At 43.7% G+C, this 24,184-nt stretch overlaps 2 protein-coding genes across 6 annotated transcripts in view; one reads left to right on the forward strand and one right to left on the reverse strand.

Moving 5' to 3' along the window:
- Nucleotides 1-476: 476 nt before the first annotated feature.
- On the reverse strand, nucleotides 477-10,904 carry LOC142045599 (uncharacterized). Its single transcript, XM_075059283.1, has 6 exons — nucleotides 10,878-10,904; nucleotides 9,799-10,815; nucleotides 8,948-9,060; nucleotides 8,328-8,400; nucleotides 7,231-7,303; nucleotides 477-2,763 (listed from the first exon to the last, which is right to left on the reverse strand). The coding sequence occupies exons 1-6, from the start codon at nucleotides 10,902-10,904 to the stop codon at nucleotides 2,726-2,728; spliced, it is 1,341 nt and encodes a 446-aa protein (XP_074915384.1). The 3' UTR covers nucleotides 477-2,725.
- ADCY9 (adenylate cyclase 9) overlaps nucleotides 10,504-24,184 on the forward strand; it is a 98,135-nt gene continuing 84,454 nt past the window's right edge. For 4 of the 5 annotated variants that reach the window (XR_012654647.1, XR_012654648.1, XM_075059247.1 and 1 more), the window contains exon 1: nucleotides 10,504-12,601. Coding sequence is in view for 3 of the 5 variants with exons in the window: in XM_075059247.1 (XP_074915348.1) it covers nucleotides 10,903-12,601 (1,699 nt within the window). In the remaining 2 variants the exon portion in view is untranslated. The remainder of the gene's footprint in view (nucleotides 12,602-24,184) is intronic. The other variant, XM_075059249.1, reaches the window with a different exon arrangement.

The raw sequence follows: 24,184 nt of genomic DNA on the forward strand, positions 1-24,184 counted from the left end.
CAGTGCTAAATCATTGCTGCCATGCCTTGCTTCACGGGGAAAATCAAGGCAGTGACTGGGCGTTGCTGAAGTTTCTGTGGTTAATGAAGCACGCTGCTTGTTTAGGGGAAGCAGGTGGGTTGCGGGCTGGTTTGCAGCCTGGCTGAGGTTAGGAAGATGATAACCTCTCCGAGAGCCCTGCCCGCATTTCTGGCTTGTAAGAAGAAGTTTGAGGCTGTAGCAAAGTGATGAACTCGGTGCCTCCCAGTCTAAGCAGCCAGGCTGCGAAGGTAAGACAGGGCAGGATGAAAACCTGGTTAAAAATCGACACACCTCCAGTCAAGACAAACTGCCTCTAAAGGAATATGGCATGTGCCTTGAGTTTGAACCAAACACAACAAGAAAAGGAAGCAAGAGATCCAGATTAAGGGCAAATCCTTCATTAAGAGCTTAAATGGTCCAGATAAAAAATAAAACATGGCAAGCATTACTTGGGTTATAATAAAATGGGATTTAATAAATATGCGTTACGACAATGAAAGGGGAACAGAATATTTTCCCTGCTGTTCCACAGAGCCAAAGCTGAGGAAGGAATTGAAATGAGAACGGTGAAAGAGGAGAAATGAGCAGATGGGAAAGCGCCACTTAGCACAACAAATTTGCTTCTCAGCCCCCACTTTCCCGGTTTATGGCCAGAGCCTTTTCTCTCTCTACGGCCACTTGTCTTTGCCTCCTGAAACCACTGCAGGGATTCGCAGGAGCATGTAACGTCCTTCGGCAGTCCTTGCAGAGGACCAGCCTGTCTGGTTTTGAGACACTGAGCCCTCGAGGGAAGCGCGAGCACACAAGCCGGCGGTGAGCACCGCATGTTTGCCACACACCAGTGCAATGGTGCATCTGCTGCTGTGCGGCATGCCCTGTCATTACAGGGGAGAGGGGAGGTTGTTCTTGCTACCTTGCAGAAACATTAGCTGAAGATGGTGGAATATTTTTTTTTATATTTTCAGCCATGCTTCAGCTTTGTAGCTTATTCAGGATCAGGTTCTCCAGGCACCCAGGAGTTTAATATTAATAACTGAGATGTTTTGGCTAGACATGTAGAACACACAACCTGTTTGTTGTTTGTTTGTTTGGACTGAAGAAATACTGAGAGGCAGTTTCAGCTCCTTGTTTTGTTTTCTAAGTGTTCTAGGAAATAATTTAACAAATTAACAGACAATATGTGGGACAGTTTCAGGCATACAGTGACAAGATGGGGTCACACATAGTAGCACAGCAGCCAACTCAGTCTACACCAAATTCCCTTTCAGAGGTATCCTTCAGTAAATAACTCGGCTGTCTAAATCTATCAAAACACAATATCTGAGCAGTTCTCTCAGGTACAAATCATGCAAAGCCTCCGAAAGCTGCAGCCTGGAGGAAACCTTTGGTGGAAAATTACCAAAAATCCAGTGATGGGTTATGTTTTTTCCTGACTGTCATTAAGAGTTTAGTGCGTGCCATGAAACACGAGGATTAGTTGATTTTTGCTTATCGAGTGTGACTGTCAGAACTCCCATTACCCAATTCAAGGAGATTCCTGGTTTATAAAAGGATTAGAGCCCCATTCCTAAATCTTGATTGCATCTAGTCAATAATTGCTGGATTGAATTGGATTTCTCCCGCGACAACCTTTCATTGCATCCTATATGCCACTTTGTTTCGCCCCTAACTCACCTTTTTAACAAATATTTGCTGTGTTTTCAGTACCCCAGGACTGGTACTTCTCCTTCACTGCAGAAGCGTGCACTTTCTCTTACCTCAATCAAAAGGTACTGAATGTATTTGTCTACTCCACAAAGAGCAGAACTCAGACCTGAGTGACTTCACATTTTATTTCCATAATATACCACAGTTGTCAGGGCAGCAACATAGGTAAAAAAGACTAGGAGATGTGATAACCGTCTCTGCCAAAGCGTTATGTATTAGTGTTTTCAGCAACATTTTCTTCCCATCTTGTTCCCTGGAAACAGAACTGGGTGCGTGGCAGAAACATGCATTCATGCTCAGCTTTAAACATGATTGTTTGGAAGCTGTTTGCTGCTATTTTGCACTCATGGACCATCAACAGCCCAGCAAAAGTCCTGAATACTCAGCAAGCATCAAGCACTCCATGGATATTATTTAAGAATGTCAAAATGCTAAAATTAATGTTGCCTTTTGTAATTTTTAAGTACTTGATTCTGAAGCCCCAGCAATAATCTTTTACTGTAGCCTTTTCTTTGTGCAGTGTAAATAAAACCTTTAAGTTATAAAGTGTGAAGTGCAGCAGCAACCAGTTTAGAATTAAATCAGTTTTTAATCAACACAAATGCTAAATATATCACCTAGCAGTAGAATCAGTGGACTGGGTTGGGCCACCCCAATTGCAGTCACCACACTAACATACCAGGGGTCAAATTACCCTGTATAATTTGTTCTTCTCTAATCAAAGGCTTAATCCTACCACTACAGCAATAAATTGAAATAATGACTGGTTCCTGTGTTTGCAGACAGAAGCATACTCTTTCTGTGCTTATAGAACACAAGTGTGTAGAAACCCTCTTAAATACAAACTAAAAATCGAGATAATACTTTTTTCAATGCCTTCCACTTCACACTTGTCACATCATTGCTGAACTGCTCTGATATATCTCCTCCGGTTGGAGTAGTGGAGGTTATCTATATTCCTAGACAGCATGGGAGTTGCAGCCATGCAGGTGAAATCTCAGGTATAGCCAAGAAGAATGCTCTTTTCTACCCTTTCTGGGGAAAAGAAAAAAAAAAAGAAAATCACCAAAAAGCCAGTATTACTGAGTTGGGTTATTTTTTAAAATTATTCTGGCACCCACAGCGCAGAATAACAGATTTGTAGTTAAAATACATTGTGACAGCCTGAGCCAGGGGATGAGAAAGTGAATCTATTCCGGGATGCGGTTGGGAACGCTCTGTTAGTCTCCAAGCGAATGCTCAGCTCAGACGGGGATGGCTGTCCCCATCTCCATTCCCAGCTCAGCAGCACTCGGGGTCACCTTTCTGTCACAGATCAACAGAGACAAGGGATCAAGTCACAGAAATGCCACAGCAATTCTCTTCTCCCCAGAAACCCAAATTTAAAAAGTGCTTGGTGCACACATAGCAAATGTTTCACTAAGTTTCACATTGTGTAATTCCTTGCAGCACTTACAGCCTCTAGCTAGGGTTTTCTGTGGATTTGCAGCAGGTCTTTCTTCCAAACCTGCAGCATGTGCACCAGATGATTGCATAAGCCTGTAATTGTGCTGGTAAAGTCTCATCCCCACCTCTTTTTGGTTGAATAATCCAAAACACTAAATATAAAATGTGTTGCAATTTGCAACTGCACTGTTGCAAAAATCAGAAAATGGTAAAATTGTGTGTTGCAACATTCATACCCATTGCAGAAATGACAATTTTTCCAACTCTCTGTCGTTTCCTCCATAGTACTGCAGGAAAATCCTGTATCAAGTGTCACCCTAGGAGGAAACTTGCCTGCAAGGTTATATGAATAGATTAGGCTAGTTTAGCTCTGAATAGACTAGTTTAGAATAATTTCATTCTGAGGGTCCTTTTGCTGCTCCCATAAAAGAGAACTCCCCTATCCATCAGGATCTTCCCACAGAAACTGTGCTATGAAGACAGGATGTCTAAATAAGTGAGCTGTGAGAATAGAAAAATTTTCTGTTTCTCTATAGTGTTGGCTTCAAAACCTTATTTTGCAAGATCATATAAGTTATGATGTTACACAGGTAAAGGAGCATGTACAAGATCTTCACAGCTAGAGGGGAAGCAGGTCACGTTGCAGCACAGAAGAACAGCACATGGGCATCCAGCCCTTCCTTCAGAGGAGATGGAGGAAAAGTTTCCAGAGGATGTAAAATACATCTGGACTTTCTCTAAGGCAAAGGGTTTTTTTCCTCCCAGGCCAGTAATAGCTGCACATCTCATCTGCTCAGGGTTTGAAAGGCATTACTGGTTTTGCCCGTCAGAATGGCCTGCTCTTTATGGACGGTAAAGCCAGTTCAGAAGACTTCTCATGGAAACGCCAGCAGCAGTCATTTGCTTGGAGCAGGAAGAACATGAGACTGTCCTGCAGCACGCATGAAGGACCACTCATGGGAAGGTGGCACACAACAAGCATCTGCTTGGCAGCCCCCTGAAACTTTATTTTTAATGGGTGTCCTTTTGTACAATGCTAAAAATTACTGATGCTACATCTGCAAGACAAAAAACTGAACAACTTGAGAAGGGGAGAACGGGCGAGTTAACACTATGATTATTTTTCTCCTTCTTGGCCTGACTTGGAACCACAGAAACTCCTCCCTAATTTATATCACATAGGGACTATTTTTACATGCCTTTTCACTGCCTTCCACCTACTCACAGAAGTCCTGCTGATGACTTACAGTGTCACTTCCCACTATTTGCAACTGTTGGTCATTTTCACTGTTTTTTGCTATTTTATGCTGGGCTATAAAGTGGAGTTGCAGCATGGCAGCGAGAGTGATTCAACTCTACTTTGGGAATCCTGGATGAGCACCGCTGTAGCTCATCTCCAGTCAGTGTTTTATAGCTTCTACCCTGTCTTCTTGCCATCAGTTCTTAATGGCTTAAGACTTTGCTTTAGCCTGGTTGTAGCCTAATAGCCTCGTCTCCCTAATTTGAATGTCCTGAGAAGCTGCAAGTAGATGGAGTGGGAACTTGATGCTGGGCTAGTCTAGGTGACATCAGTGACTGCCACTGGTACAGCCCTTCTCTTGCTGTGCTGTTTATTCCTTGGTTCTTCCATGCCCAGACAGCCCCATTCATAGCAAGCTTAACAGCCTTTTTTCACACCCACCTTTTTTTTTTTTTTAATTAAGAAGCAGAGTGTCATTCAAGTTTCTCCACCAAGTGTTTGTAGTTATGAAAGCACGTTAGATGTGGCTGTATTTGCAGACAACAGCGGTACTTCCTTTCTTCGGAAACAGAGCAAGTTTCTATTTCAGGCTTTGCTGACTCAAGGGTGAGGTACCCAAGCTGATTCAGCAGCTTGGCAAGCCAGGAGAACTTTTGGTTATGAATGGAATGAGCAATAAATTTTAAGTTTGTCTTCATCTTACAGAAATGTATGTTTGAGTGAAACCACCTCCTGGTGGCACACATTTTGCCAAATAAGTGGTATAGTCTGCATTGCTTTCATTGTAGAAGACCACTCGAATGAGACAACCATAAAGCTTGCAAGAAAAATCCTAGTCCTATGGGAGCCAGTGATTCCCACTCAGCTGGGCCAGGTTTTATCCTCCCTCTTGCTGTCCCAGTCACATAAAAAGATCTTCTACTGCTTACTCGCTTATTTTATCTGTGCATCTCATCTGGGATATGAAATCGTGTCAGTAATATGAATAATTTCAACTGCAACTTCGGAAAGGTAAAAATACAGAACACAAAACCAACCTGGCTACCCCGAGGAAGTGAGAAGAATGCACCACTTACCCAGCGTCCATGGCTTCATATGGAAAAGATGTCAAAGGTAATCTTGGTGCTCTTCTTTTATGGAAAAGTGAAATAAGCATTGTGATACTTTTCCAATTTTAAAAACCATGGAGGGGTAACAATCCTCCAAAATATTTTCTAATGTTTAGCTGTTAGTTTGTGAACAGAAGTCAGAAAAGCCGTTTTTTTTTTTAAAAATCCATAACATAAGTTCTTTCATCTAGAGGTTATCAGGATTCAAAACAAAGCTCATAATGAATGCTGCACACATCAGCAAGGACGCAGATGCAGAAGTTTGCCAGAAAGTGAGATCCTGCTATTTATTAAGGTAAGAAAGTAGGAATGGAGCATCTGGCCTGTCTCCCCTGAGCCTTTCTGTCTGTGAATGGACAAAACAGGTTTTAACACATTTCCTCCAGTATTTATGCTGTTCCAGAGCCAGACAGGATCAGTAGTCTCATCCATGGCGTCCATGATGCCTTTTCTTTCAGGCTATAAGTTTTCCTTTGACAGTATACAATAAAAGCCACAAACTTCTAAATAGCACTCCTCCTCCCCGTCTACACCAATTATATTGGCATTAATATACGCTGTTGTTCTAGCCAGCAGTTCCCATGTCATATTCTTCTGCCTCATGAAGGCGGTTTGTGAAGTCTAAAAAAGCATCATGTGGGTTGTCACATTTCAGAACCCCCCTAAATAGTTTCGCACAGCTCCATCAGATAAGCGGTGAAGCACAATATTATGAACATCAAACAAAAGCTAATCATTAGAGCTGACAAAGCTGTGCCTCTGAGAAGGGAAGTAAATTCAATTCTATAGACTAAATATGTATATTTAGCAGCATGAAGTTAAAAGAAATGGGCAAGTAGGATACGCATTTGCTCAGCTATTGCTCTGTAAAATATTTCCTCTAACTCGGTCTCTGAGAAAGGAAACCAGTCACAGAGTACTTTGGAAAGGCAGTCAGAGTTCTCTGCAGGAAAACAGCACAACCCAGAACTACCAGACACTAAAACGAACCTGGGACTCAAAGTCAATACTGTGTGGTAGCTCCCAGCTCTACCAAGATGTGCTAACTATTGTCGCTAAGAAAGTGACCAAGAGGAAGCATCTTCCTTAAAGGATGCTACAAACATTACCCACACAGATGCTGCCTTGGAAGGACACACTGGCTGTATTATATTCCATGGGGTTAAACTCCATGGGGTTAAACTCCTACTGGATAAAAACAAATCAGAGTGCAGGGCAGGAAATAACAGATACAAATTCAAACCACTTCTTGCCCTCTAAGACAAATTTTACTCAGGCTTGAAATAAATACAAGCATCATTGTTGTTTACTGCTTACATGTATTTAATCTGCTTCTTGAATTCAACAAGAGAAAAATCTTCACGATAAAAGCAAAGTGAAAGAATACTGTCCATGACATAACACTCGATTTAAAAAATTCAGTCTTTTGGGAGGCAGCACGAGGTCCTTCCCAGCCAGGAGAGAGCTAACAAAAGTGAATAGAAGGTAACTGTTCTCCCTACTGCACACACAGTGTATGTTTCCACAGAACTTGATAATGACAGAGGAAGCTGGGGAATGGCTGGGCTGGTGAGTGTTGGGTGACTGTTTCACCCAAAAGATCAAGAGCAGAAGCAGGATGGGAGTCTACGAGTAACAAAACTAGTGGGAGCTTCCTCGGGGGAGCAAGGATTCTGAACAACCTTGAAATCATGATCTGAAGCTTACCAAAGGAGGGTTTTCTCAAGTCAGATGCCTTCTTCGGTCCCACTTCACTGTTCTTCGAACCAGTGAACGAAAGCTGGGAAAGAGGAGACTGCTTCATTAGCGGAGATCAAAAGCAGGCTCTGACTAGTAGCCAGACAAAATTTGGGATCATGTGGGTCACTCATTTAAAACTTGTGATGTGGCCAGTATCTTTGATGTGATTCTGTTTATTCTAAGAGCATACAAAGTCCCACTTTATTGAGCACAGGGGGAACAACACACACTTCTCTTGCTTCTCAGTCTGAGCTTTGCTTCTGCTTGCCCTCTGTCTCCTGCACACACGTACCTCCATGCCCAAAGCGTCGGTCTCTTCTGTGTGCATGCAGAGAAAAATGCATATAAGCAGCCTCTCTCCTCTGACTGTGTGAGCACACTCGCGCATCTGAACCCTCTCTGTGCAGCATACATGCACCTGAACCACCTCCTTCTGTGCACTCACTTACTGCTGTACACACACAAACCGCAGCCTAACAGTTTTATTTTGCATGAAGGTATGATCCCGTATCTATCTTCATTTTAGATGAAAATTTAATTAAAGCCTACCCAAGCAAGTTTCAGTAATAAATATCAGTTTGAAGGGCCTCAACTTTTACTATGCTCTAGCCAAACAACATTTTAATTATTCACCACCTATGCACTCTTAATCACCCTGGGCAAAAGGAACCGAATGAAAGCATGGCTTTGTTGATACCAGAGGGAAAGCTCGCATCTTCAACTGGAGAAAAATGTACCCTGGTGTTCTTTTCAATGACATCCTGATTTACTTAGAAATAATGAGGGCTTAAATTATTTCTTGTTTCCCCCTCCATATTTTAGCTCTTTGTAGTTTCTACCCTTTTCAGATGGGTGTTAAGGAAATGTGGCTGACCCAGACTGGCAGTTGAGTAAGGATATCATAAGCAATAACAATAAGCCAATACTATCACAACGCAAGGCTAAAAAAATTTAGGCTGGAATTTCAGTACCTCTTGCATCTCAAAGTTCAAATCACCCAGTCTCTACAACAACATAAATCTTACAGGTTTACATAACAAAGTTAAAAAACACAGGTGTTTTACCTTAAATTCTTTGCCATTGAGGTAAAAAACTTTTTTCCTTTTTTCCACCAAACTTCTACAATATCTTTGAAACCTTGGAAGTTGTTGTATTTATTTAATCCTGCAGATTAAATAAACTCATCATCCTTTATGAAGTAAAAAGGTAACTTAAAGTACATTTAGCTGAATCAATAAAAAGGTTGCAAAGAAGTCCTAGTAAATGTATCAATTAATAGCCAAGCCCAGGAGGCCATCCTTCCATTCTGCTCTGTCAGCTAAGGGATTCCTTTCTTCCTAACAATGTTTATGTAAGAGTGGCCTGGTAAGCAGCACTCGCTGTAAAATATTGATCAGCCAAGACATTAGTTGGAATTCGAGAGATGGCTATGGCATAGCAAAACCAAAACAATTATCACTATTGATTGGTCTTTTTTATTATAGATTATTTTGGTATCTGAGTACGTGAGGAAATACAAATTTCTTCAAAATAATAATAAAACAACCACATTTTACAGCATGGTTACTGCACAATAAGTAATATCTTTACAAAGGAAATGGAAAAAAATACAGGTTTCAGTTCCAGTAACTGTGTGGCCACATATTTGCTATTACTATTTAAAAAAAAAAAGGGTAAATTTTACCGAATGGCGCCGTCTTCAGAGGATAAGGGGCTCGCTGCTGGGTAAGAAGCGCTGCTGAAGGAAGGGCCGCTGGAGTCGAGTGCTTTGTGGGCAGCCAGCTGGGAAAGGCTCACCTGGAAAACAGTAAATGGGATTTAGGGAAGCAGGAGGCACAGCAGGGCCCAGGCCGCGGCCGAAAGCAAGCGGACAAGCAGCAGAGCAGGGGCTGGGGCGCAGGGAGGGAGCAGGATGGGGAGAAGCTGGTGGGACCGAGCGTTTGGGAACATCACCTGTGAGCAAGGGTGAGGGATGGGGAGCTGGGAAGAGGAGGGGAAGGAGCTGAAGCAAGTGCAGAGAGAAACCCTGCGAAGGAAGGAAAGATACGGGCCGCCTGGGGAGGAAGAGATAATGAAATTGAGGGAGCGGTGCAGGCGAGATAGCGTCAGTTATAAACAAGCGAAGAAAGGAGAAAAATAAGCCAGCAAGTCCGGCAGGCTGCGGGGATGCGGAAAGGTTGAGTTGTTTGCTGAAGTGCATGTTGTTCGCGCATGGCAAATGTCAGCCGCGCCGACGGCGGCCTTTCCCCCCCAGCCCCCCGTGAACAAACACGGCGCTAAAGGCGCCGGTGGGACCCGCCGGCAGGCACCCGTCGCCGGCGGGGAGGGCGGCCGCGGGGGCAGCGCACGGCGAGAGGCCGGGCCGCGGCGGAGGGACGGGACGGGCCGCGGACACCCCGAGGGACCCGCCCGGCTCCAGCCGCCGGTAACCCCGCGCCGTCCCGTCCCTGTCAGCCCTCCCCGCCCGCTACCGGCGAGGAGCGGCCGCGGCGAGGCGGGGGGGCGTCGCTGCCTCACGGAGGGGATAAGACGTACCCCCCACGCCCCCCCGGGCCCGTCTCTGAGGGGAAAGGGGCGCTCCCGGGGCCCTGCGGGCCGGTGCGTGTCCGAGGGGAGCGGCTCCCGCCCCGCGCCCCTCAGGCCGGGAAGAGGGCGGGCGGGAAAGGGGGGGGGGGGTGCGCGCTCCCGCCGCGGCGCCGCGCTCCATTGGACGGCGGGGGCGCGCGCCCCCGTGTCCCCCCGTGAGGAAGATGGTGGCGGCGGCGGCGGCGGCCGCCCGCGCTTGAGCGCGCCCCCGCCGCTCCCCTCCCTCCCCTCCCACGGCGGCGCGCAGGCGGGCGGGCCGGCCCCCGCCAGGGCACGGAGCTCCCCGCGGCGGCGCGGCACCACCCCGCCGGGAGGGGTGACGGGACCAGCCCCGCCGGGCCCCGCGGCAGGCGAGGAGGAGGAGGAGGAGGAGGAGGCGGCGGTGGCGGCCGAGCCCCGCGCCGGCGGCTGAGGGGCGCCGCAGGGGCACTCGGTCTCTCGCCCGGGCGCTGCCCGCGGCACCAGGAAAGCGCGGGGCGGCTGAGGGCCCAAGGCCCCGTTGGCGGGGAGAGCGGCGGGGAGGGCCGCGCAGGCCGGCGGGGGGGGGGGGGCGGCCGCCGGTGCCGTCCCGACTGGGCGGGCGGGAGGGGGCGGTGCGGCGGGAGCCGGCCCCTTGGCGGCGGCCGTGAGGGGAGCGCTGCCCGGCGGGCGCGGGGAGGAAGCGGTGGCCAGCTGCAGCCGACATGGAGGAGCGGTCCCCTCCCGGCGGGGGCCCGGCGTCCCCCCCGCGGGACTGAGCGAGCGGCCGCCCGCCCCCCCCCGCCTCGGCAGGGCTGCGGGGAGCGGGGCCAGCGGCGGGCGGCAGCCCCGGCCCTGCCCGGCCGGCGGAGGCGTGCGAGGCGAGGGGAATATGCGGGGCTGCCCGCGCCCCAGCGCCCTGTGTGCCGAGCCCGGCGAGCGGCGGAGCGCCGCGGCGCTGCCCGGCCGCCCCTCCGCGCAGGCGGCGGCGGCGGCGGCGGGAGGAGACTAGAGGCGACTCTCCGAGGAGCCCGGTGGCTTTCCCAGCCCGAGAGACCCAAGTCCTGAGCGGGCTCTTCGGGAGGAATTGACAACATGGCTTCCCCACCGCACCAGCAGCTGCTGCATCACCACAGCACCGAGGTGAGCTGCGACTCCAGCGGGGACAGCAACAGCGTGACGGTGAAAATCAACCCCAAGCAGCACCAGGGCTGCTCCTCTTCCAAGCACTGCAAGTACAGCATCTCCTCCAGCTGCAGCTCGGGGGAGTCGGGGGGCACCCGCCGAGCCGGCGGAGGTGGTGGCAGCGGCCCCGGCCTCCGCCGGCAGAAGAAGCTGCCGCAGCTCTTCGAGAGGGCCTCTTCCAAGTGGTGGAACCCCAAGTTTGACTCCAACAACCTGGAGGAGGCTTGCATGGAGAGGTGCTTCCCGCAGACCCAGCGCAGGTTTCGCTATGCCCTCTTCTACATTGGCGTGGCCTGCCTTCTCTGGGGCATCTACTTCGGCATACACATGAGAGAGAAACAGATCGTTTTCATGGTGCCGGCTCTGTGCTTCCTCTTGGTATGTGTAGCGTTTTTTGTGTTCACTTTCACTAAGACTTACGCCCGCCATTACGTATGGACTTCGCTGATACTCACCCTCCTGGTTTTTGCTTTGACTCTCGCTCCGCAGTTCCAGGCTCTGAAACCTAGCTCAGGAAGTGGTGACATGTCCAATCGGACTCCCCCGGCAGATCCCGCAGAGACTTGTCTTTCTCAAGTAGGCAGTTTTTCTATGTGTATTGAAGTGCTCTTGTTGCTTTACACGGTGATGCACTTACCCTTGTATTTAAGCTTGTTTCTGGGACTGTCATACTCGGTCCTCTTCGAGACCTTTGGTTATCACTTCCGCGATGAGAACTGTTTTACGCCTCTCGGAGCCGGTGCAGTTTACTGGGAGCTGTTGAGTAAAGCCTTCCTGCACATCTGCATCCACGCCATCGGTATTCATTTATTTATCATGTCCGAAGTCAGGTCGAGAAGCACATTCCTGAAAGTGGGGCAATCCATCATGCATGGAAAAGACTTGGAAGTGGAAAAAGCCCTGAAAGAGAGGATGATTCATTCTGTTATGCCAAGAATAATAGCTGATGACTTAATGAAGCAGGGGGATGATGAAAGTGAAAACTCTGTCAAACGTCATTCCACCTCAAGCCCCAAAAACAGGAAGAAGAAGCCCTCCATACAGAAAACCCCCATAATATTCCGTCCTTTTAAAATGCAGCAGATAGAGCAAGTGAGCATTTTGTTCGCAGATATTGTTGGCTTCACGAAAATGAGTGCCAATAAATCTGCCCACGCTCTGGTGGGACTCCTGAATGACCTCTTTGGACGTTTCGACCGTCTGTGCGAGGACACTAAATGCGAGAAGATAAGCACTTTGGGAGACTGTTATTACTGTGTAGCTGGCTGCCCAGAACCCCGGGCAGACCATGCTTACTGCTGCATCGAGATGGGCTTAGGTATGATTAAAGCCATTGAGCAGTTTTGCCAAGAGAAAAAAGAAATGGTGAACATGAGAGTCGGTGTTCATACCGGGACGGTCCTCTGTGGCATTTTGGGAATGAGGAGATTCAAGTTCGATGTGTGGTCCAATGATGTCAATTTGGCCAATCTGATGGAGCAGCTCGGGGTGGCTGGAAAAGTCCATATTTCGGAAGCTACTGCAAAATACTTGGATGACCGTTATGAAATGGAGGATGGAAAGGTGATTGAGCGAGTTGGTCAGAGCGTGGTAGCCGACCAGTTAAAAGGTACGTGCTTTTTTTTTTTTCTTTTGTGCTCGGTCTTTTTTTTTTCTTTTATGAGGGAATGTATTTTCCCTAGCGCATGTTTTATCCTTGCTGACTTGCAAATTGAACGCATTTTACACTTAACTCTGCGTGCTGGTGATCAGAAACACCATGGGAATTACAGAATAAAAGATGCCATGGAGATAAGTGTGAAAGATCTTCTGGGATACTAAAAATGTACTCAGACTTCAGAACTCCTTAGCGCTCCTTGTGAGAGTATCACATCATAGGGAGGAGAAGGTTAATGTGTTTGCTGTCTGCAAGAGGTTTTTGTTTTACTGTTGTGTGTCATCCTTTAATTCAGTAAGTAAACTTGTTAATTGACTTCATGTGCCATACATAGAGCATATGTGTTTTGCAAAATTATGTATATCTGTGAAAAGTTTTTTTTGGCATTGGGAGAGTTGGGACTGCGAAGGCATTTGGGAAAAATGACAGCTGGATTCACAGAAAGAAATGAGCACTGTAGATTTGGCAGTTTGATATAGCAAGTTGTTACAGTTCGAAGTTAGGCTGGAAAAAGTTACTCAGGTGGTTCAGTGAGCTGGCAGATGCTCTTGTTTCTGCAGCTCTAAGGATTTGGGGATGAAACTGCAAATTTGCCTTTCGGAAAAGAAAATGAGGGATCCTTTGATTCCCCTTATGGCTTGGCTAAGGGTCTGATTTTCATTTTTCTACAGAGTATTAATTTTGAAATGAAACCCTGACTGCTTTCTAGCAGCACTTAGAAGCGCATGCAGGAGGATTGTACATGCTGAGGGTTTAACTGTCTCTTTAGTAAAAGCTGTGTCTCTCTAGTGCTGTGCCTTTGTCTTGAGGAGGTATGGTTGTCTGCAGTGCTTGTAGCCCAAGGTGGGGAGCACATGAATCAAAATGGGAGTGGAATATGTTGCAAACCCTTTTATGCTATGGGATTTTATTTGTTCTGTTTAGAAATGTACCCATTTTTATAAAGTAAGCATGGAAAACAGAGTGGAAGAAACTGAAGGAGTCACAGGACAGCGTTGTGATGGAGGAAGGAGGTATTTGTTGCAACAAATACAAAACGAGGCCAGGATGGTTGTAGAAAGGTCAGTGAGTAAGGACGGTGGGGGGAGAGATTGCAAAACAGTGGTGGAAGCAGTAATGGCAGGCCGCTCGCCTGTGGCAGGTGCTTATTTTGATGTGACACAAATACTTATTTTTGGTGAGCTAGCTGTCCGCATGCATGTGGCAATGGGGCTGAAATGAGAGGCTTACGGGGAGGAAAAATATCGACAGTGACATTGGTGGCTGGAAGCCATAGAACTGAAGCAGATGTGTGTCCCTGGGCTTTGGTTTTCTGTTTAGGTTCTAAAAATACAAATTCAGTTAATTTCTTTGAAAACTGTTGACGCTGATGTATTTCAGTGGAAGTGTGCTTTCAAGAAAAAAGGGTCAGACATAATCTCTCCATTCCTCTAAGCTGAATCTGGTGAAAATAAATTGAACAGGTCGTAGAGAAACAACCCTGCGATATTTCCCACTTCCATCTACCTTTACAGCCAGATGCAGTATAAAGGTTGTGTTGTAGCAACAAATGAAATGAAGTATTTCTGCTAAATTTATAACCGTACTTGGTATCATTAATCACAAAATGACATGAACTTACTTGTGGAGACTGATGGTACTGCTCTTAAGTGTTTTTATTTATTTGTTTATATTTTCTAGGAGATCACAAGAGCACTGTCTAGAGCAATGATACCCCATGCCAGGAGTGTTTTTTTCATGGTCTTTCTCAGACCTCTGTTCTGACCTTGGTTACATTTATTGCAAGAGGGCATAGGCTGTTGTGTCTCTTCAGTACAGTGGTTCGGATTTTACAGCTCTGAATGCCTTTCACAGGTCCTGCTTTAGCCAGGGCACTACAGATGAACAAACTGACATGCAGTCTAGATAAGATGAAGTATGCTTTGTGGACTGACATTTTAATGGTCTTTTCTTGCCCTGAAAACCTAGCTATGAAAGCAACTGCAGCATGTGGTAAGAATTACTTTAAGGAGGAATATGGTTGGTTTGGTTTTTTCCCCCTTTCCCTTCTGTATTTTATTGTGGAACTGTAATTAGCTTCCATTTCTTATCAGTCTTATATAGTTCCAGAAATCAGAGTCTGTGTGTACTTTTAAACCAAGCAGACCTCTGCCATGACTGCCTTTATCCGCAAGTCTGTGGCATGTAGTCCCTTTCCCTCCCATGCCCAGGCCTTCAGGGGCACATGGTGGGTGCTGTGGAGTTGCCCATTTTTTCCTGTTTCCTCAGTACTTTGTTCTGCAGTCATATTACTTGGCTGATAGGTAAATGGCATTGGGGAGAAAAAAAAAAAAAGGCAATGATAAAAGCAATCTAACAACAGTGCCACAGGCTGGCGTCTAGAGCCTGCTGCAGGGGAGGGTTTTGTTAAGGAGCAGCTCTGAGATTTAATAGAGTAAACTGAGATTTCACCTCTTAATTAATTGTCCTCTGCCAAGCACCTGCTCAGTTTTGTGAACGGTGGTGCTGTTAGGAAGCTTTGCTTTACTATTTTCCCTGAGAATTTGTTGATAGTAGTGATAGAGAAGAGGAAGTTTGTTGTGGTTGTTCAGTTATGTCATACGTTGTACTCTTTTCAAGTATGAAAGTGCTGCGGAGATAACAGCCATAAGTTTTGTTTCCTTACTGGTACTTCACTTCTCAGCTTCCTTTGGTATCTTAATGATATCCTATTTTTTATATTGTATGTCTAGTATATTATCTCTTAATTGTCTGAGCTGCCACAGTAGTCATAGCTATTTTTCTGAAGCTAAGTCAACATGATCAAGTAAACTCTTTATAGGGCAAAATGGGGGGTGCCGAGGACTCAGTGTCCATGTTATGCACATTTCAGGACTTCTACCTAAGAGTAGTTCTGGAATGGGTCTTTCAACAAAAGTACCTCTGTGGCTGGAGCACATCAAGCGTGCTCCTGGAGTGAGCCTCTTGGTTCGGTTCACCCAGAAGGAATCCAGGTACAACTCTACAGTGTGCACCAAAGCAGGGTACGTAGGAGTGAATTGGGCAAACTGCTTGAAAACCGTGCTCCTCGTTCCATTTGAAATACTAATGTGGATGTACCCTGAGTTGTCCTGGTGCTGCTCCTTGGTTTTTGGAATAGATGAGGCAAAAGTAAATTTCTGTTTCCCTGTGCTGTTTTATGGTTCACTGAACTCTTAGGATGGAAATATCTTTTCTTCCTCCTTTGCTTCCTTGGCTTCTTATTGGAAGAAGTGGGGCCTTGGTATGTTCCCTCCTGTTTATGACTTCTGAATTAAGTAGATGGTGTATAAAACAAACCAACAAAGCAAGCAAGCCATAGATGACCTTAAAGTATTTTTGCCTGTCTCTGACTGTTGTTTGTTTTAAGATTGCTTAGGCCATCTGTTTTCACAGCACCTGATCCCCTTGGATGTGAGGGGACCACAGGAGAGCAATGTTGTGGTGCTTTTTGAGGTCCACAGATAAACCCTAGACATCAGTTCAATTATATCTTCCATAATAATTTTGTCATGGGATTTGAAACAATTCACTCTGTTTTCTTGCTGAACTTCCTAGCAAGTAAATTTATTGAAGACTGAGATACTGAGAGTCACGTAATACATGTTAATGTGTCCTTTCTGAGCTCTGGAGTCAGAGATCTCTTCCTGGGATATAGAAAGTTCTGCTTATGGAAATATTTTTGTTTTGCTCTGTTCTTCTTGGTTGTTTGCATTTCTCTTTCTTGTTACTTGGGAGGTCACAATATTGCTATTTGCCAGCAAGCCAGCAACTCTTCCAGAAATACCAGGGTCACCGGCATCTTTTTTTTGAATGCTCAAAATATATAAGCATTTTGGGGCAAGAATGCTTACTGTGTGTTTATAGAGCATAGCACAGTGGAACCATGATTTCATTTGGGGCATTTGTACGTATGCTGATACTCTAATAAAAGTCATTATTATTGAAGTTCCTGTTAAAATAATTCGCGAACTTTTTGCTGCAAGACACCTCCTTGTTCAGTTTACCTCAAGGAATGGCTTTATTGCTGAATTTCTGTTAGAAGCCCTTGAAGGTACAGAGACACTTTTCTCTCTGATTTTGTTGTTTGCTTCATCATGGAAAAAGCGTAAGCGGATCTTGTGCACTCTGTCACCTGGCTAACCAAACAGTTGTTGATGGCTTCAGAGGGGGAAGGTCAGCTTTCACAGCGCTTACTGCGTGAAAATCCACCAGTTCACCTGTGGCAGCTGGTGGCCATTCCTGATAAAGCCTATCAAAGATCTGCAGCTTACTGTGTGGTCTTTCACTGTTCTCCATGTTTCTTTTGATATCTGCTTTACTTTTAAACATTTTTTTAATAAAGCAAATCAGTTATAAAAGTCACTGTTTTGCTCGACATTGAAACCTTTTAATGTAATTTAAGGCTATTATTTCTCCATAAATAGCCTAGCTCTTTACATGGTAGCAACCTGTGACCCCTGGGATGCTCTTCCCTTGGCAGACTACGGGATACAGCTCTGCCTGGTGACTTGACACTGCTGCTTCTTCAGGTTTGGGTTACAGGGAACCACAGTGCGGGTGTTCTTGAAAGACAAAAGTCTCAGGTGAGGTTATGAAGAGATAAGTCATTGAATTTTTCTTCCCTTCCTCCCCTCTGTGGCTGACTGGGGGCGAGACCATGATTACACCGTGACAGCAGAGAAGTCTTCCCTGCCTGCCCTGTCTGTCTGCCTTTTACCAGACCTGGGCGCAGAGGACCTGTAGCTGTCATGTGCTTCTGGAAGTTCATAGGTAGATGAAAGATAAGATGAAAGTTTTCCTTAGCTTTTTGAGCCCAGCCTGCTGGGCATAGTGTAAATCTAGAAGGCTTGTGCTTGTGCCAACAGGAGAGCTCTGCAGAGAGCTCTGCACAGATTCAACTTTGCTCTGTGGCTTGCCTAAGAGCAGCTTTAGTCTCTAACTAGTGGGTGTTTTGGGGGTGAGTGCAGGAGATTAGGGTGCTTGTCTTGTGACTTGCCAGCTGCTGTGCAGGTCTTCCCATTCAACCTCTCGTTTCTTCATGTTCAATAAATGTAAATCTTTAGATTACTGGCTTTTTATATTTATTGAACTCGTTTGTGACAGGCATTGTAATTCTGGATTTCATGTGTTCTGATGCTAATCTGATGGTCAGGCAACAATTGATAGATAGAACAAATGGCAAATTTTTTTTAAGGTGGTAATGAAGTAAGCATGTGTATGTATTTCCACTTTCCCACAAAACAAAATTCTGAGTGCTGACTGAGACAGAAAATTGGAGTGACTAGTCAGTTTATCAATTTTACATAATCTGACATATTAGCTGTTTTTATTGAGGTAGTGGTTCATGATCTTATTTTCAAGCGTGAGACTGAAAATATCGTACACAGGTTGACTTCACTCCTGTACTTAAAAAATGAAAAGTATTCAATGACAGATAAAGAATTATAATTAGAGGTAATTTGCATGAAGGCATATTGCCAGGAAGTAGTAAATTCTACATTGATTTAGCATTTTGACATGATCTGTAATTTTACCATGTAATAGCAAAAAGGATAGTAATAGTAAATAGTGAATATAGTTGCTCAACCTGATTTTTGTCAAGTCTTCACATGGTGAAGAAGTGTTTCATAGCTATAAACAAAAGAAAGAACTTTGTAGGAAAAGTTAGTGATTATTGAGCTTTCCAAATATTTTACATGATGCAATGACATAACTTTTTCTGAAAGTAAAGCTATGTATTTGTGCATTAGTACTGATCAGCTTTACTGCCAGGTAGGTTTTGTGACCTCTGCAGGAAGGTCACAATTTCTCCAAATTTTGAGGAAGATCTGTTGAATTGCTCTTGGTTTTATTTGTGCAAGACCAAGTAGAAGAAATATCTCAATTAAAAAATATTCACATGTAAGCTGTTTTTATTATTATTCAAGGGAAACTTGGATGTTGGCTTTTGAGACTTCGAGTTTTTGATAACATACTTGTGGGCTAATTTGACTGCACACAGTGAAAAATAATTTATAAGCATATTTAGTATCTATGTAAGATTCTCTGCTTTGTATGGGATGACTCTAACCATATACTTTGTTTAACAGTGTGGGCTCCAGTTTCAATTTATTGTGTGTCCTGATGCTAATTAACAAGTAAGTCAAGGCGGTACTTGACAGTCTGGTTGTGAACTGTTGCAGCTCTGCCAGTTTAAGTCCCCTATAAGCACTGTAGGGTGAAGTAACAGTTTCAGTAGACCTTAAGACATTTATATCCTGCAAGAGTTGAAGTGAGCATGGCAGGAATGGAGCTTTATTCTAGAACATGAGAAAGATGAGCGTTGAAATCTGATGTCCTGTGATATTGGAGGGACACCATGGCTTCTGCTGCGTTCGGTGATCATCATCTGCAGAGTCTTTAATTTATGTTTCTCTCTTTGGCTACCTAAAATATAGGTGCTGCAATGTAAACAGGTACCCTACAAATTAAAAATCTGAGCTCTCTTCTTCCTTCTTCCCGTTTACATCAGTAAATCTTCAGAGGCAGGTGAGGGACTATTTAAATGTGAGAGAGCTTTAAATAAAAGCCTTGACACTGTGGCTTTTAGGGGAGAAAGATTGATGGAAAAGACAAAACAAAGTCAAAGACGTGTAATTTATATTCATATTCTGTCATGAGGAGGATGCATGATTTGAATGGGTTGTTTAAAACTCTTTTTGCAGTTATTTCACAATATGTACTTTACTTTTCCTTCTGGCAGGCAAAGTATATAAGAATTTACATTAACCACTTTAAAACAAAGTACAATTTCATTGGATTTCAAGTTGCTGTAGATTGTCCTGGAATATTACTAAAATTAGTAAATTATTCTCTACCATCTACAGTTTGTGTGTAAGCTATCTCTTGATCCTGAATCACAAGCTCACTCCATCCATCCTGGCTCTGTAAGGAGAGACAGCCATTCCTCTTTCCGTTACAGCTGACACTTGAAAATTCTCTGCTATTTTTAGATGATTTTCAATCTCATTTCTGTCCTTTGAAAAGAAAGAAAAAATAAATTCTTAGCCTTTAAATTTTTAACTTCCAGTGGGAGCTGCCATTGCAAAGAAGCCAGCTAGTCGATAGAGTTTCATTAACACATTTTAACAGGTCCTGTTATGTAAGTTTGCATTATTGTGATGGCTGTTTCATAGGTTTGTAGGAAATTGTTGGAACTAGACTTAAAACAAAGCCATGCAGGTTTTGGAAGTGTAGCTGCTTGCTCCCAAGTAATAATTTGTGAAAATATAAAGTGGCAGTTGGAGGAGAATGTATCATAGTGTTACAGCTTTTTTTTCCACCCAAATGTCATGTTGGGGTACTGGTACTGTCTTGGGCAACAGGACAGATTTGTCTGGTTAGGCTTATCTTGCTAGGCATTTGTCAGTATTGGACTGTACCAGAAATCTGTTCTGCCCTTCCAACCAAATTGTTTTTGTCAAATGAATATTCTCCTTCATTTTTTCCCCCCAAATGTTTTAACCTAGAGCATTAGGCCTACTAGATGTACGGCTTTAGGGATAGATACTTTTCATGGTTCTAAAATTACTTTGTGAAGGAATAAAATGTTCTAAATATATTTCTTCAGCTAGCATCTCTTGGACTCAAAATGCCCCTTACAACCGCCTGAAAACTTTTTGGGTGTGTATTTGCTACAGTAACTTAATGTGGAAATTCTTAGCAAACCATATAAATAACAATTATTATATTGCAAGTCTTTATTTCACTGATAGCACTTACTGTTCCTCTTGTTGCACTTCTAAAGCTGTTGTCTTCAACTTGACTTGATAAACTTAGAAATCATGTTATTGTCATAAAACAGCATTACTTAAAAATCTCCAGAATTGGAACAGTACAGGGGAACTAGAGGAATAAAGTCCACTACCTTGCTAATGAGCCTTTCCTTCTGTCTGCTGCTCAAGATATGCAGAAACCTGCAAAGAAAGGAAAATGTCTTTTGCTATACGTGTAACATCTTGAATATCTACTAGTCAAAGAGCAATTTGCTTTCCTTTTCCTTTTTTTCCCTCCCCTTCAGCTGTCAGCTGAAGTTAACTCAAATTCATTTGTGTGGATGTCATTGTGGGCTGGAAGGTTCCTGCTGGCCGTGTGGTTCCTTAAACCAGAGGTCCTCCCATTGCAAAGGAAGGAGAGGGGCCACATGGAAAGAGACCCGAAAAGCGTCCAAATCCAGCTGTCCATAAGTCTATAAAGACTTAGTTTCCTTCCAGTTCTGTTAATTTATAGGTCTTAATAGAAGAATTCCTTTTTTTCCTCCTGAAAAGAGAAGGAGGAGGATAAAGTGGAAAGCAAAGCTAACTGATAATCAATAATGATATTAACAACTATTCATATGTTTTAAGAGCCAAAATGGTGGTGGTTTGGTTGACTGTGCTTAACTGCATGATAAGCAAAAAAAAAGTGTATAATTGCAATCAAACATGCTATTAAATATTTATTCAGCCTACAGGAGACATAGAAAAACCTCTGCTTCTAACACTGGATGCTTAATTCTTTACATTCATTAGATAAGGATATTTGAGTCACAAATGGAATCTTGTTATTTTTTTAAATGTGCAGCTTTGATGTTTGACTTAGATGCATATGCCTAATATACAGGTTATTACATTAGGTATGCTATTTTCAAAAGACCTCCCTGGGAAGCTTTTGCATAGCTGTTCCCAGTAGTTCTTGGAATCAAATTCTTGCATTCTTTAACTCGTTTAATGGACGTGCGAAGTTCGTCCTGTAAGGTACTAAGTGTCTTTAACCTCTGACCGACTTGGACAAAAGTACAACAGATAAATCTTTTGGAAGTGCTCAGGGCCTGACAGGACCGGTGCTAAAGACAGGATATGATGAGGAAACGTTGCAAAGAGACCAGGTACAACATTGGCTCCAAATTTCCTTTGTTTAGACAGCGTGATGCTTAGTAAGAGCTGTCTGTGTTTCTAGGAGGTCTGTTTGGACTGCACTAAGAGAAGGAATGGCCACAGGCTTCCAGAAGAAAGATGGAGACTTTGCAGTATCACACAGGCCCACAGTGAAATTACACCAGCAGATAATCAGGCTTTGATCCAAGGCTTTTGTAACCGTTCCCATATATTTCCAGTTTTTAAAACTTAATTCTGATTTGATAACAATATGTAGGAAAGTAAAAGGATTTTACTTGTTTTGCTCTGTCTGACTCCCTATTTGGGACTGACCTTGCAACTAAGATAGAGGTTATGAAAGAGATTACATCTCGTATGTACATATAAGTTGCTAATGAGACAGTATGAATAATATTTAATGTTTTACTTGCTGCTTGGCAATGTGGCATCAACTAGAAGCAGAGAGCATTCTTAAAAGTACCACGTGAGGATGAGAAAATTTATTATACGTTGTTTCATAATTCTAATAAACCATTTAAGAGAAACACACACACCCCATGCCTCACCCCAGGTTCTGGAATCCAAAATGATCAGTAACTGAATTTTTCTGCTGAGGATGTTAAAATAACATATACATCTCCGCTTATGAAACATTGCTGCTGCTGGAATTTGCTGTGAATACAGAGATAAACAAAAGGTCTGCTAGTCTTCACCAAAGTCACGTTTTCTTACCTGTCTCAGTTAATTTAGTTTGGTATTTGATGATAGTTTTCCACAAATAAGTCCAAAAATCTTAATTATATAAAGCTGTTGTGAGTTATTTGCTTTTTGTACACACATATATATGTGTATATATAGTATTTCAGTAAATATGTGCACCCTTAGGTTGTTTCTTACATGAAAATACTCTGAATTGTCATTGCAGTCTGTTATCTCTGAATAATCAGATGCTTGAATCACGTTTAATCAGTTTGGAAAGTGTGCTTAATTCTTGTAGCACGAATTAGTGGATGGTCATCAAGTGGGTGGCATTTTTAATAAAAGTTTTGCTTAGCTATCTACATTTAATAGGGACCATCATAAAATCTGCCTGTTGATAATAGAAGGTGGGAGCTGCATCTAAGAGAGGTTTTCAAAGCATGCTTGCCTTTTAGCTGTGGTTGCTTCAGTATGGTGTGGGATCTGCTGAGCTCTGCAGTGCTGCTTGCGGGAGACCAGCTCGGGAACGGGAAGGTGGTTGTCGCTGTAACAGAGGTGTGTTTGAATACAATCTGCATGCTCATGGTAACTGAGCTTCTGACCTCTGGCTTTGTCTAATGTAGGGAATAGGAAAAAAAGGAGATAAAGCGTGCCATTTTTTTTTAAATGTGCAGGCGAAGGCTACCAAGAGGAAGGTGCTGGTTTCTGAGCCCTGATGAAGCACTGAGAAGGCTGTTGTGCTTTGTTGCTTGCCCCTGCTTGGAGATAGAGACAGTTTGGCGATGGCTGTTTGCTGTTCAGGAGTTGGTAATGATTTTGGGTCCGTAATCGGGTACTGAAAGTGAATCAGACCATACGGAAGACATTTTTGATTGGGCACAGTGTTTTCTAAGTGTTATAAAAAATGCATGCGTGATGTGGCTATATTTAAAATGTAGTACATCTGTTAAGCATTTAATTCCTTCCAAGATTTCAGGAGGTGACAAAGTTGGAAATTGTCTTAAAATTTAGATTAAGATTTTTTTTCCAAGTTAAGATATTTGCCTGGTAGGCTTTTGTACTTACCAGTGTTTCTTTGAAGTAGTGTATTTGATAAACACTTAAATAAACTGCATTACATATGTATTTTGGGACTTAGATTAGGATTTGACTTGTATGAGCCTAATATCAGCCATAGACAAGTGTAGAGCCAATACAGTCATAATTTGCGCGAGTTGTTCTGCTGCTGCTGTGATGGAGAAGGCTTTGCGGCATTAGATTGTGCTGACAGTGCGTTATTTGTCTAACCCATTTGGAGTAAAGGATTTATTAATTCTTGCACTGCTTACTAAGCCCAGGAGTTGGACCATGCTCCACCAATGTTTGGTGCAGCTTTTTAAACAGTAAATCCTTCTAATTCAAATGGTACTCTTTGTTAAAGTTTACAGTTATAATTGTTTAATTTCAGAGAACAGCCAATTGTTTTTAATAACAGAATTTTCAACTTTTGGAAATAATGTGATTGTGTGTGTGTTTGTGCTCAATGTGATCTTTGGGGCATTATGGTAACACAACAGTCTGTGTGGGGGAAATACATACTACTCCACTCAGGAACTGCAGTTAATATACATTGAGTGTCTCTATAGTTTAAATAAGACAATTTTAAATGTAGCAAATGACTTTCACAAATATAAGTAAAGTAAAACAGTGTTCTAAAAGTCCTTGCTGCTGTATTTAGGTGATTCAGCATAAAAGGAACACAAAGTAGAAGAGTTAAAGCTATAAACGCAGACTGTGGGATCAGAAGAAGGATGATGGCTGGGAGTACTTATGAAAGGTTTTATTGCCCTTTCGATGCATATGTAAAATTACAACTCTGCTGCAATGACTATTAGAAGACAATCTTATGGAAAATTAGCCAGTGAAGTGTAGCTGATATTAG

The sequence above is a fragment of the Buteo buteo genome, chromosome 29 (genome assembly GCF_964188355.1).
Source record: "Buteo buteo chromosome 29, bButBut1.hap1.1, whole genome shotgun sequence".
NCBI lineage: Eukaryota > Metazoa > Chordata > Aves > Accipitriformes > Accipitridae > Buteo > Buteo buteo.

Excerpts from the sequence above, each read along its gene's own strand:
- LOC142045599 (XM_075059283.1), bottom strand. The coding sequence starts at position 10,904 with ATGTTGTCAATTCCTCCCGAAGAGCCC. Across the intron at positions 9,061-9,798 it reads GGCCCGGGGGGGCGTGGGGG|GTGAGCCTTTCCCAGCTGGC; the intron begins GTACGTCTTATC and ends ACTGTTTTCCAG. Across the intron at positions 2,764-7,230 it reads CTTGAGAAAACCCTCCTTTG|AAAGGGTAGAAAAGAGCATT; the intron begins GTAAGCTTCAGA and ends TCTTTTCCCCAG.